General features: G+C 46.8%; 1 protein-coding gene across 6 annotated transcripts; it reads right to left on the bottom strand.

The window, feature by feature from the left end:
* Window positions 1–2,686: 2,686 nt before the first annotated feature.
* Window positions 2,687–13,642, bottom strand: FKBP1B (FKBP prolyl isomerase 1B). 6 transcript variants are annotated; one of them, XM_014854657.3, is made up of 4 exons: window positions 13,080–13,402; window positions 9,300–9,347; window positions 4,378–4,490; window positions 2,687–3,297 (listed from the first exon to the last, which is right to left on the bottom strand). In XM_014854657.3, exons 1-4 carry the CDS (start codon window positions 13,114–13,116, stop codon window positions 3,169–3,171), a joined length of 327 nt encoding a protein of 108 aa, XP_014710143.1. In that variant the 5' UTR covers window positions 13,117–13,402; the 3' UTR covers window positions 2,687–3,168. The 6 variants fall into 6 exon arrangements, with proteins under 6 accessions (XP_014710143.1, XP_044627953.1, XP_044627954.1 ...); XM_044772018.2 differs by lacking the exon at window positions 13,080–13,402 and adding an exon at window positions 13,601–13,642 and having other exon boundaries at window positions 2,688–3,297; XM_044772019.2 differs by lacking the exon at window positions 13,080–13,402 and adding an exon at window positions 13,513–13,613 and having other exon boundaries at window positions 2,688–3,297.
* Window positions 13,643–14,324: the final 682 nt, after the last annotated feature.

Here is a 14,324-nt window from a genome sequence, read left to right on the forward strand (position 1 = left end):
GAAGAGTACAAGCACTGAATCATTTAAATGGACAAAGAGCATCTATTCTACTTTTAAATGCATTTAGCTTCGAAATCTATCATTACTTTAACAAAATAGGGTATTTTATATTTTTGTACTGTTTTCTCAAAGCCTACTATTGAAAAGGAAGAAGTAATTGTCTTATTTATTAATTACGTCTGAGTGCTTTTTGAAAGCACTGTAAAAGAGTAGAAAGAGTCATTTCTAAGAAGGGCAGGCACATGACAAAGGAGCCACGGCTGTAATTTTCTTGTGAATGATTTTATGAATTCTTTTTAAATTTTGTAATGCACAGTGTGCCTTTAATATTTACAAATGTAAAAAGAATTTCCTAAAAGACTTTTTTTGTAAGGGGAAAACAAATTAGAGTTTCTTATAGTGTGCTTTGACTAGATGGCAGACTGGCTTGCCTCTAGTATAGTTGTTTTAAATTAATAAGGGGAAATTCCCTCTATTGACAGTTATGGCCAGTCCATCATTTGAATTAATATATCTGTTAGGTGAATTTCTTGACCTAAACTTGAGTTTGAAAAATGCCCTCTTGGGGCTGGCCCTGTGGCCTAGTGGTTAAGTTGAGTGCACTCCTCTTCAGCAGCCTCGGCTCTCGGGTTCAGATCCCAGGTGCAGACCTGCGCCCCTCCTCAGCCATGCTATGCCAGCAATCCACATAAAATAGAGGAAGATTGGCACAGATGTTAGCTCAGGGCTAATCTTCCTCAGCAAAAACAAAAAACCCTCTAATTGTTCAGAAATTTTGTAACCTATCTCAAGTTACAAGAACTTTAATTCAGTGGGAAAATATTGAGCACCTACTACTTGCCAGTCTGTGTGTACTAAGATGCTGAGGACACAGGATTGGTCCTCTGCACCAGATATCTAAGGCTCGTTTTTCAAACTGCTTTTAAGAGTACAGGGGATGATGGGACCAGCCTGGTGGCATAGCTGTTAAGTTTGCACATTCTGCTTTGGTGGCCCGGGGTTTGCCGGTTCGCATCCCAGGTGCAGATCTATGCACCGCTTATCAAGCCATGCTGTGGCAGGCATCCCATATATAAAGTAGAGGAAGATGGGCACAGATGTTAGCTCAGGGCCAGTCTTCCTCCAAAAAAAAAAAAAAAGTACAGGGGATGATTGTATCCACGTGCATGTGTGTGCATACACATGTGTGCCAGAGCTGCTTTACATTCATCCAGGTTAAATTTGACTTTGTAAGAAAATACTTTGTATGAATAAAGAATTCATTGACTGAAAGTTTAAAAATGACTGATAGGAATGACACAGATCTCATCATCACTCTCCTGCTTAACAGCTTTCATTAGCTCTCACAGGACAGTGTCCAGACTCTTTAGCATCCTGCTTCATAATTTTCTGCGTGATCTTTTAAGAGTGCCAGTAAAAGAGGGCCTGCAAAGCCTACCGTATGCTCTCCAGTTGCTAGCCAGTAGGTATTTGCTTTTTTTTAATTGAATGTCTCCTGTTACCACCTAGGCTATAAATACTCTAGACTGAGATCCATAATGGGCACCTAAAATGGTCATTGGTGCCATGTTTAATTATCCTAGTGGTGTCACAGCAGAAAACATGAATATGTCTTTTATACAGGCTGAGTTCTGAGAAATTATAATAGACATGTGTCATCGAAGAAAGGTGGGAACCAAGACATCCTGAAGGAAATACCCCAGAAAGGAATGAGTGCTGGTCTGGTCCCATGATAGAGGTGAGCCCAGGAACTGAGTGATTAACAGCAAAGCAGCCCCTTTCTCATTTCACTGTTTGCGTCTTAAAGCACTGCCTCTTCATTAACTCCTCAATCCTCAGCAGAGGAATACAGCCAGGACTTCTTAAAGACACAAGGGGTAGATGAAATAGCCAAAGTGATGTGGCCCTGAATCATACATATGACATCATGTGACATGCATCAATGAGTCTATGAAGGAAACTAACAGCACCTGTTACTAGCCCCTCACTCCTCAATCTTGAAACAACTCCAAGTCATCACTGAGAATAACCCTGACTATGGCTAAGAGCTTTTCTCACCTATACCAACTTAAAGAAAAATCTCTTAGCCACACTGCCCCAGGCTCCTTTGACATACACACAACCCACAATAGTAAGTGGCTGATTTTAAAACCTAACTGAGAATTCCCATGAGTTACAGTAAATGTAGATGAAAATAAGCAGTACATGTGGAAACAAGTTCAGAATCACGTTCTTATGAGAAGTAATTGCCCAATGTAAGTTAGACTAAATCTAGATGAAACTAAGCTGTATATGCGGAAACAAGCTCAGAATCACACATTTCTTTTCAAAAGTTAACTTCTAGTGTGAGTTAGTGTATGGCTCCAAGGCCTAACACACCTTCATTTGTTCAGACGTGCAAAGTGTTCCTATGGAAGAGGGGAGTTCGTCCCTCTTAGTCTAAGTCCAAACAGAGATTGCAGGATCCATCACATAAAGTGCTCCAATCCCACATTTGATTGCGAGGCTGTGGGATTTGAACACACTATATTCCTTCAGTTATTCAGAGAATTCTAAACCTGAGATGAGTAGCAAGTAATACCTCCTGGCTACTTGGAAGGTTCCTTTCCACTCTTTTTCCCCAAGGGCAACTTGCGTATGTGGTGCTTAAAGCACTTCCTACCTACAATAAGGATGGACAGGAATTTGTCAAGCACAGAGCCTTTATTTTACATATCATTTCCAAAGAGGACATTGTTTAAATCAGCAGCCAACAGAATTTCTGAGAGAGAAAGTGACAGCAAAGGTAACTGGCTCAAGTCCCTCTGTGTACACCATGTACATTTCGTGTCTGAGCACCTTGTATGTCTGGCTTAAGTGAAGGTAAGGCAGTGTAGATTGTGCGAACAAGAAATCTATGTTCTGTGATCAGGAATGGCTACTACATGCATCACGCGAAATGCGCAACCTGAAATGTTTCAATCTGCAACCGAAGTTTCTTCAAGCAAAGATGCGCATGAACAGTGACGAACACATACAGAGCAACTTGGGCAGAGAGAATGGATAATGCCGTGGGGCAGTGAGGTTAGCGCACTGATCAAGAGCCCCAAGCAGGAGGAGCCGTCCCAGTGGCAGAGCAGGCTAGGAGGGTGAGCAGCAGCCATCTCCAGCCACCTCGACTTCCTGCCTTCACTCTAAGTTGAGCAGCTCCACGTCAAAGATGAGGGTGGCATTGGGAGGGATGACACCGGGGTGGCCCGTGGCTCCATATGCCACATCAGGGGTGCAGGTCAGCTTCGCCCTCTGCCCCAAGCTCATCTAGCAGGGGTGGGGGCAGATGGGGAGAGGAGAAAGAGGACCCAGCTTGATTTAAAAGAAAAAAGTATGATAACTATGGCATTTTCCCAAACCATCCTCATAGTAACTTTAAAAATCTGAGATGAATTTTACACATGGCATAATGAAGTTGTGCTAAGAGTTGTAACAAATGCAGATTTTTGCCTCAAACTAGCAAAGACTTGACTGTGGGACACTAACTTCCACAAAGTAGTCTCAAATTCATTCATCCAACAAACATTGCTGGTTATTCAATTAGTGTATGACTCAAACACATATTTGCTCATATTTGTTCCTCACCCTCTTCCAAAAAAGCCTAAAGAGGGTGTACCAAGAGCACATGTGCATGTACACACTCAAGTAGGTGATGAGAGCAGTTCACTCGAGAGGTTTAGAGGTTAGAGGCCACAGCAAGGTGGGGAGGGCTAAGAAACCTATTCTAATGGAGCATCGTCTGGCTTCACAGACCCAGGAAGAGCTTGAACCAGGGCTCATCATAGCAGTCATCAAGAACCCACCTGGCATTAGTGGAACAACTGGTGAAATTTGAATAAATCGATTTCTAAATTTTGAATAACTGACTCAAAAATTTGAATAGATTGGTTAATAGTATTGTATCAATGTTACTGTCCTGTTTTTGATCATTAAACTATGGTTATGTAAAATAACATTTGGGGAAGCTGGGTAAAGAGTATATGGGAACTCTACTATGTCTGCAATATTTTTGGAAATCTGAAGTTGTTTTTTAAACTTGGCCTACCCCACCCCAACTCTTCTGCCGCTTCAGTCCCTGACAGCTGGTAGCTCACAGGCCTCCTCAGCTAGTTGCGCGCAAGCCTGGGAGGATGTGCTTGAGAGAAGAGCCCCCACTGACACAAAGGAGTCCTGCTGGCAACAAAAGGGGTGGGGACACAAAGCCAGGACTGAAACTAGCTGGCGTCACCATGCCCTGGCAGTAGAGTCAAAGCAGTAGTGGTCTGAGATGGGGCGAGGGTGGAGGGCAAAGTGCCGAGCCCAGACCCCAACTCCTCAAATCCCCCTTAACGAGGATCCTCATCTTACCTGGGCTGCACCCTCTTCAAAACCCTTGATGACTTCCTGTTTGCCAATTCTGAACTTGAAAGGTTTGTTTCTGTCTCTGGATGAATCAAATTTCTTCCCGTTTTGGAGCATTCCTGTGAAAGCAACAATAGGGTGGAAAAGAGCTGTGGTCATGAGTTCACTCCAAATTCCGGCTCAACGTGACTAAAATAGAATTCCTATTCTGCACAAGCCTGCTCCTTTTGCATTCTTCCCCATCCGTCCTGTTGCCCAAGCAAGAAACCTAGACACTTGCTTCTGCCTTCCCCCCACATACAGCCTTATGACCAAGTCTTACATATCTTTGGAACCCACCTGTTTTCTCCATTTCTATTACCACCATGCTGTGGCCTCGCCAGATCACCATATCATACCTCACTGGTGTACAGGAATAACCTCTAACTGGCCTTTTTGCTCACTCTTACTCCTCTGTTCCCTTCTCCACACTGTGCCCAGAATGATTTTTCTTTTACAAAATATCTGATCATATTACTCCTTTACTTAAAACTTCAGTAAAGTTTTAAGTTTTGGTTTTTCACTTCAGTAAAAAAAAACACAAAAAACAAAAAACACACACTTCAGTAGCTCCCCATGGCAGACTCCAAATGCCGACCTTGCATACAGGCTCTTCCAAATCTGGCTATTGCCTGCATGACAACCCTCTCTATTCTCCCCTTCCTACCCTTCCCCCCACGTCAGGTCACATGTCTCTCAAATGCCTCTGCACTTTACAACTTTTTTGTGCCACCTCCCCAGCCTGTAGATGTTTTCCTGAGCATTTCCACCTCAGGCTGAATCCTCACCTGATTTTCCCAAGGTTCCCCCAACATGCAAAATCCAAAGGTCACATCATCCCCTACTGTAGTGAACTGTAAAGTGACCCAGCCAGTCAGTGGTGGCCTCCAGACCTTATATAAACAGAGATGTTTAGGGGGCCAGCCCCGTGGCACAGCGGTTAAGTTTGCACGTTCCACTTTGGCGGCCTGGGGTTTGCCAGTTCAGATCCTGGGTGCGGACATGGCACCACTTGTCAAGCCATGCTGTGGTAGGCGTCCCACGTATAAAGTAGAGGAAGATGGGCATGGATGTTAACTCAGGGCCAGTCTTCCTCAGCAAAAAGAGAAGGATTAGAGGCAGATGTTAGCTCAGGGCTAATCTTCCTCAAAAAAAAAACAAAAAACAGGGATGTTTGAACCCAGAACAACCAGACGCTGTCCCCAGCAGATTGAAGCATCCCTTAGCCTCCAGGTGTAGATGCCTTGTCATCTCTGATGTACACATGTTGTCTCAGTCCAGCTGCTGGAAGCCCAAGAGGCGCTTTTCTTTTCTTTTTTTTTTTTAAAGATTTTATTTTCCTTTTTTCTCCCCAAAGACCCTGGTACATAGTTGTACATTTTCAGTTGTGGGTCCTTCTAGTTGTGGCATGTGGGATGCTGCCTCAGCGTGGTTTGATGAGCGGTGCCATGTCCGTGCTCAGGATCCGAACCTGTGAAACCGTGGGCCACTGAAGCGGAGCATGCAAACTCAACCACTCAGCCACGGGGCCAGCCCCAAGAGCTGCTTTTCTATTTTCAATTCTTATTGGTGACTGACTCAAAGATCAGACTTTCTGTAAATGACGCTATTTCACAACCTCTTCCTGCAGCCCGTGGACCAAAACAAAAGGCAATTTGGGACCAGAGAAAGACCTGGTCTATAATTCAGAGACTGGATTCTGACCTCACTCTGGCACTAACTCATTGTGTGAAGTTAGGCAAATCACTTCCCTTCTCATGGCCTCAGATTTGCCATGTTTAACATGGGAGGTCTGGGCCAGCATGATGTCTGAGCATCTGTGATTCCTCTTCCTAATTCCTACAACTTAAATGTATACAAGGGACAGTCTCATTTACCTACTTTCTGGGTCGAATAAACTGGGCTCTTGCTCTGGGTACTAGATCAGGCAAAAGAGAAAACCCCATGGCTACACAGATGGATACTACAGGGATCAAATACAAACATGCATACACACAGGTTGCTAAGATAGTCAGATACAGAGAGATACTCCTGCATGCTCACATGCACTTATGTACACACACGCAGAAGAAAAACCCTGATGGCCAAACAGATGCTAAGAAAATATTTAGATACACAGATCTACATACATTCACACAGACACGTACTTGGACAAATACACATATGGAATGCATGCACGCACGCACATACACACACACACACTCTATTTAAAACTGACTTTCTCATTCCCCAATTTCTTCAGGTTTCATATGACTTAATCTACTTCAGACTATATGTATTTAACTACTGCTACAAGTTCAGCCAAAACCGTGGAGTCCAGAAACAAACCCACATATATATGGTTACCTGATTTGACAAAGGTGCCACTGCAATGCAATGGATAAAGGATGATATTTTTTTAAATTAATGTTGCTGGATCAACTGTATATCCATATGGGGAAAAAATGAACCTTGACCCCTACTTCGCCCACACACAAAAATCAATTCCAGATGACTCATAGAGCTAAATATGAAAGTGAAAATAATAAAGCTTCTACAAGATAATAAATAGAAGAATATCTTCATGACCTAGGGATAGACAAAGATTTCTGAACTGAAAGTACTACTATAAAGGAAAAGATCAATATGTAGGACTTCATTAAAATTAAGAACTTCTGTTTAAAAAATGCCATTAAGAGAGTAAAAAGTCAAGCCATAGCAGGGGAGATGTTTGGAATAGGTATAACCAACAAACACTCATATCCAGAATACATAAAGAATTCCTATAAATCAATAAGAAGACGACAGACAACCTTATTTTTTTAAACGGACAAAATTTGAGCAGACTAAGGAGGATATCCAAATGACCAGTAAGCACATGAAAAGGTACTCTGACTAACTTCTTTAGTCATCAGGGAAATGCAAATCAAAACCACAATAAGAGACCACTGGCACCTACCAGAGTGGGCCAAAAACAAAACAGACATCTGACAAACCAAGTGTTGACGAGGATGCAGGAAAACCGGAACTCTCGTACGTTGCTGGTGGCAGTGAAAATTGGCACGACTACTTTGGAAAGGGGTTTGGCAGTATCTGCTAAAGCCAAGCATAGGTATGACCCTGTGCCCCAGAATTCCACTTCTGGGTATATACCCAACTGGAATGTGTACATATGTGCACCAAAAGACATCTACAAGACTGTTCAAAGCAACACTATTTATAATAGCCGAAAACTATAAACCACCCGAATGTTCACTGACCATAGAAAGGATAAACTGTAGTATATTTATACAATGAGCAAAACAGAATGAAAAAGAACAAACCACTCTGGATAAATCTCACAGACACAATATTGAGAAATATAAGCCAAACACGAAAAAGTACATACCCTATGATTCCATTTATATGACATTCAAAAACAGGCAAAAGCAATCTATGGGGACAAAAGTCAGAATGCTGTTACCTTTAGGGAGGTATAATGACTGGGAGGAGGCATGAGGGAGACTCCTGGGGTGCTGGAAATGTGTACATTGATCTGGGTGGTGGGTACGTTAAGTGTGATCACTTTGAAAAATTTCATTGAGCTGTACATCTTAGATTTATGTTCTCTACTGTATTTATATTTAATGAAAAAGTTTACCAAAAAGCCCCATACAGTCTCCTGCAGCATTTGATGAGACAGTCCGTCCCCAAACCAGAGCGGCTCATGGCTGATGTTAGTGTTTCACGCACATTGCCTGCTCTCTGCATGTATTGTGAAAAGTCTTTGCAAAAGGATGTTGTGGTTTCAGTAACTTGATAAGTACTGGTCTGTCTGCAACATGTAGAACAGATAAATCAATTACACAGGTCAGAGGCCCCAGAGGACTCACGGTAATTAGGCCACATCACTGGGAGATAAAACACAGCTCCAGCCCACTGACGTCAGTGACCAGCAACACAGCTATTGAGAAATACCCACACCGTCTGCCTAGAATTAACCTGGCACTTCACACTGGCCCAGAGAACTGCTAAAAATGGCCCCATCTGAATATGTCCTCATAATTAAATTGGCCTTACTGTCTGCTAAGTGGCTGTCACCAAGTTTGCCACATTGGGAAGCAGGTCACAAGGCAGAACACTCACCCTCCCTTGGAACAAACACCTGCTTGTGATCTTCCTGCCAGCAGTCTTCAGGAACTCCATCTAGAATGTTCCTCAGCCCACCTGGCCTTCCAATACAGATCACCCAAGAGGGGTCAGCAGAGATGCGACCTCCTCCAGCTCCCACAGCTCCCCGAGACAAGCACTGCCATCACCCCACCCCTCACACTGCATCAGAGCCTCTGGATGACCTGGCTGCCCTCCCCTACCCTGCACAGCCCCAAAGAAGGTAGGAATCCTCCCTTTTCATCTCTGTGCCCCAGTGTCCAGCACAGTATCTTGTACACAGTAAGTACTCAATAACAGTAGGCTGAATTGAATAGTCTATTTCTGAAAAAAGAAAAGAAATTCTGAGGAAGCCATCCTCCTCTTCTCTAATAATGCTGTAGGATGAAAAGGGAGTCTGAAGGGAGGGTCAGGGCTCTCAGAGCTTTAAGAGATTTCCAACTATTAGACAGAAACAAGAGACAGGGCTCCACCCAGCCCAAGACAGAGGGAAGGGGAATGGAGGTGCTTGGCTCAATTAGAGGCTGGCGCTGTGAATGGCTCTTGTTGGTATAAGTGGGCAGGGGTTAACCTTGCAAGCCCCCTTCTCATTCCCACAAGCTGGCTGGGAGAAGTGAGGGAGGGCTGGTCAGAGGCAGACTTGGCTGCCTTGGGCTTTGGGGCTGATCCAGGGGAGCAGATACCTCTGGAGAGGAGTATCAGAGCAGAGAGCTGCCTTGGGATAGGCAGGTCTGGATGAGGGCTGAGGGAGCGAGGCCTACCTGTGTAGTGCACCACACACGTCTGGCCCTTCTTGGGGAATGTCCTTCCTGCAAGGAGACATGGGCAGATGAATAAATAGGGTATTGGAAAAAGTCGCCTGGGACATTCAGGTGTGACTGTGACCAAGATTCCCCTCCACATTCCCCTCCGTACCCTGGAGATGTTCATGGCTCTAGTTCTGGTTCTGCATTGTATGAGCCAGACAAGTCACCTTCCCTCTGTGGCCTTGATTTGAACTTTATTCCCTTGGGTTCCTCAACTCCACTCTCTCCTAGTTCTTTTCCGTTCTTTGATTGCTCCTTTTACTTTCTTTCATCCATTCCACAAACATGTACTGACAGCCTACTATGTGCCAGGCCTGGACTAGATTCCAGAAACACAAAGCAATCTCTGAACTCATGATGAAGTTGGGAAAACAGACACATAAATAACAGATTATAACGCAAGGTGATGACTGCAGTGAAGGATGAATAAACATAATCATTCACAAATATTTACTGAATACCTACTATGTGCAAGGACTGGGTCTGATTGTGGGGATACAGCAGTGAACCATACAGAGAAGATTCTTATTCTTTTGGAGTTTACATTCTTTTGTGTGTTTTTTTGTGAGGAGATTCACCCCAAGCTAACATCCATTGTCAATCTTCCTCTCTTTTTTTTTTTTTTGCTTGAGGAAGATTAGCCCTGAGCTAACACCTGTGCCAGTCTTCCTCTACTTTGTATGTGGGATGCCTCCACAGCATGGGTGATGAGTGGAGCAGGTCCGCGCCCGGGATCTGAACCCGTAAACCAGGCCACCGAAGCAGGTGTGGAAATTTAACCACTCAGCCACAGGGCGGGCCCCAGGAGTTTACATTCTAATGGAGGGAGACAAACAATACTCAAACAAGATAATTAGAAATTGTGATAAGTTCTCTAAAGAAGATAAACACAATGATGAATTAGAGTGATACAGTGGGACATTTTAGAAAGGGTGGTCCAGGATGGCCTCACAGAGAAGGTGATATTTGAGCTGAAACTTGAACGATGAGCAAAATGCTGGGCAAAGCACTGCAGGAACAGGGAGCAGCAAGTACACAAACCTTGAGGCATTTGCAGGTAACTGGAAAGAAGGGAGGGAGAAGGAGATAAGTGGGAAAGAGCGAGATCATGCCAGGTCTTGCAGAGCTGGATTTAATTCTAAGTGCAATAGGAAGCCACTGGAAGGTTTTAAGCAAGAGAATGACATAATCTGAATTAAGATGGTATAAAATCACTCTGGCTGCTGTTGCAGGATGGACGGTTAGGCGCCAATTGCAACAATCCAGACAGGAAATCAATGATGGCTTGAATTAACGTGGTGGCAGCAGAGAAAAGAGCAAAACAGATTGGAGAGATATTTTGGAAGCAGAGCTGACATGGTATGCTAATGGAGTGGAGATGGGGTCCAGGATGAGGGAGAAGGAGAAATCAAGCACAATGCTTGGGTTTTCAGTTTGGGCAAGTGGCTGGATGGTGGACCTAATTCCTGAGATGAGGAAGAACAGACCTGTGCGGGTGGCAATCTTGAGATGCCTATTAGACATCTGAGTTTATATCGCAAGTAGGCAGATGGAGAGTCTGCACTAGCAGTATGAATTTGGGTGGAATTTAAAGCCATGGGGCTGGATAACAAAGCTTTGGAAGGGCTAACAACTGAGCTAACGTTTAGAAGACTCCGTGGGAGGCTGGAAGAGGGAGCAACGAACCGACTGTGGAGGTCAGGGAAAGCATTAGAGAGGAGATAATGGTTCAACTGGGTCTTCAAGATGAGTAGTTTGCCACAGTAAGTAAAGGGAGATAATCTGGGAAGAGTGAACAACATTTTCAAAGGCCTAGAGTCGAGCAATAGAGGGAGCCCAGTCCGGTTCACTGCTGTAACCCGAGGGCCTAGCAGACAGTACATGTTCAATAAATATTTGCTGAATGACTAGTGTGTTTAACAACTTGCAGGCAGCTTGCTAATGCTGGAGAAAAAAATTGGTAGTGGGGGTAGAAACTGGTAGTGAGAGATGAGGCTCTAGTATAGAGGGTAAGAATAGGCTATATCACCATCTGCCTGGAGAAGGAGACAGACGATTAATTAAAACATTTTATGGTGAGGGTGCGGGGGGGACATGGCAAATATGCATTTTAAAGACTCCTCAGGTAGTGGTGTAGGAAATAAGTGGCAAGGTGAGGAGGCCAGACTGGAGGCAGGGAGGTGAGACTGGAGGTGGGGAGACCAGGTTAGAGGCTGTGCAGAAATCCAAACGAGAGAGACGATGGTGGTCTGAACCAGGGAAGAGGCTGACGGGAGGGAGACTAGAGATAGTGAGTAGGAGGGCTTGACAGGAGTTGTTGTGGGACCCAACAAAGACAGGCGTCCCCAGGACGGCAGCATACTTGTTGAAATAGTCACTTGTATGTTCCCCTCCTGGGTAACAGCTTGGTCCTTTTGTTCTTCCTTGACTCAAGGATTTAGACTGGGCTAAAAGCAGACCAAAGCTCCTTCAGGCTTTCCCTAGAAATCTAATCCCTCTGGAGAAAATGCCCCTTGTCCCTGGCCAGGGAGGGAGGATAAGGAGAGAAAATTCTAAAGGCTTCTTTGAGCCAGGGAAGAGAGAAGAGGCCTCAATTCCCTGGCAGAGCTCTATGGCAGTGCCCTGCAGGGCGACAAGGCCTCAGAGAGATGCTTCCTGGGACCCAGCACCATGGTGCCCAGTGAGTAAAGAAGCCTGTAACCCACAGGTAAGCTGGGTTGGAGCTGGGACACCAAGGAATCACTGCCTTCCAACAAGGAGGGTGGCCTGGAACCAAGAGGATCTCCAGTTTCCTGGGGAGGGTGGGGATTGTCACTACTGTCTGACATGAAGTTTGCCTGTCAAATCCGGCAGAAATGGGGCCTCCAGTCTGAGTTGTTTTATTTAAGAAATAAAGAAAAGGCTACTCCTTGTACACCCAGACCCAATTATACAAGGGATGTCTGGCTTGGGAAAGGGAGTGGTGCCAGTCCTGGAGGGAGGGAACACAGAGGAGTGCCGGCGAGTGGGGAAGATGAGGAACACGGGGTCAGTTTTGGACTTCCTGACTTTGAGGTATCCGTGGGACATCCAGGTAGAGGTCGAGCAGAAGCCGGATAAATGGACCACTGTGAACTCAGGTGGGATGTTTGGGCTGGAGGCTTAAGTTTGGAGGCCATCGGTTTGCAGACGATAATGAAAGCCACGGGAGTGTACAGGATGGCCGGAGAGGCAGAGTGGGGCGGGGAGGATACAGCAAGATGCTGGGGTGGCGGAGGGAGTGCTTCTCCCTTCCCAGACTGGCTCCGTCCCTACACCATCTCATCACCCAGCCCGACCAGAGGGGTTGCCCCGAGCAGCAGAGACCCCAAAGCATGACCTTTCCCCTGTTTCCAGAGCTCACCCAACAGGGCGGAGAAAGCAGAGCTAAAAATCCAGCCCAGGGAAATCAGCAGTAGCGGATAACCGAGCGGTTCCAGCCGCAGCAACGACGGCCCGAGGCCCCCGGGGAGGTGGCGGGCCGCAGACCCCCGCCTCCCAGCCGCCGCCTTCGTTCCCCCGGGTGACCGGGCGCGGAAAGGGATGGCGGAGGATCGTGGGCTAGACCCCCAACAATCCTGTCTGGGGTCTCCTCCCGCCGCCTCCATCCTAGGCCCGCCCCCCCTTCGGCCCCCTCCCCGCGCCACCTCGGAATCAGACCCCCGCCCGGCTCCGCCCCGGGACCCTTCCTCCTCCCCCGGCTCTGCCGCCCGGTACCGTCTCCCGGGGAGATGGTCTCGATCTCCACGCCCATCGCAGTCCCACTGGCCCCGCCTCCGAGGGTCCCCGCTGCTGCCCCGACCCCGGCTCGGCTCCGGCCCCGGCCCCGGCCCCGCAGACGCCTCAGCTCGCCTCCCCGCCGCCACTGCAGAGCCGGAGGAGGTGCGGCTGGAGTCGGGACCTGCGCAGGGAGGGGCGACGGGGAAGGGGGCGGCGGGGCGGAGCGGCGCGGAAAGGTGGGGTCGGCCGGGGCGGGGCCCGGGGGAAGGGACCCTGACGCGCTGTTCCTGAGCTCGGCCCGGCTATCACAGTCAACCCGCTGACTGGCGAGTATGGTGAGCGGAGCGTGAAGACAGTCGCGCATCCGCCCACCCATCTATCCATCCATCCATCTATCCATCCGTTCAACACATATTTATCTAGCACCTACTCTTTGCTAAGCTCTGGGGAGTCAACCCAGTCTCACAGGCTAGGGAAAGGCCGGAAACTAAACCAACACTTTAGTCGGATGCGCTCACCACCACGGAGTTCAGGATGTGACGGATGTACCAGAGAGTTACCAACCCTAGCCAGGCTGCCCGGATCTGTAGGAGCAAGATGGATGTAGGGGTGGGGGTGTGGGGCGGGGGGTAGGAGAATGGGAGGGAAGAAACTAGTCATTGCTGATCCTCCCCCAGCCACCTTAAACCCCTATTCACTATCCTGCGTAGTTCTGCCCCACGCACAGGTGAGTTCCCACCTTTCAAGGCAAAGAAATGCGCCCTGGGGATACCAATTGAATTAAGACAGAATCGCCGTCCTCAAAGAACTAAATCTGTGACTGATGGGTTACAGCCGGGAGTGATTTGTGCTGTGGGATGATGAGCGAGTTCGACCTTGAGTTCCTCCTCCACGCCAGACCCTTTAACGCCACCCAAAAGAGACCCAGGAATCTGGAAAGTTATCTTTGGAGGAGATAACGTTTGCTTGAAGAATTAATGGAACTTTGAAATTATTTTTTTCCTTCATTCTTCCCTGCATTGTTCCAAAAATTGATGTGAAGGTATGATTCTGACAAGTGGCTCTGGAAGATAGACGCGGGGAGAAAAGCCTGAACAACGGCGTCCAGAGTGGGCCCTAGAGGAGTTCTTCCTCCATTTCCCTACCCCCACTCTCCCTGGTGGTTAGGTCAGAGATTTCCGGTTATCTGCATCGCTGAAGGAGGACTGGCTGTTATTCAAGAAAGATGATGGTCGACTGTAC

This window comes from Equus asinus, chromosome 6, assembly GCF_041296235.1.
Source record: "Equus asinus isolate D_3611 breed Donkey chromosome 6, EquAss-T2T_v2, whole genome shotgun sequence".
NCBI classification, from domain to species: Eukaryota; Metazoa; Chordata; class Mammalia; order Perissodactyla; family Equidae; genus Equus; species Equus asinus.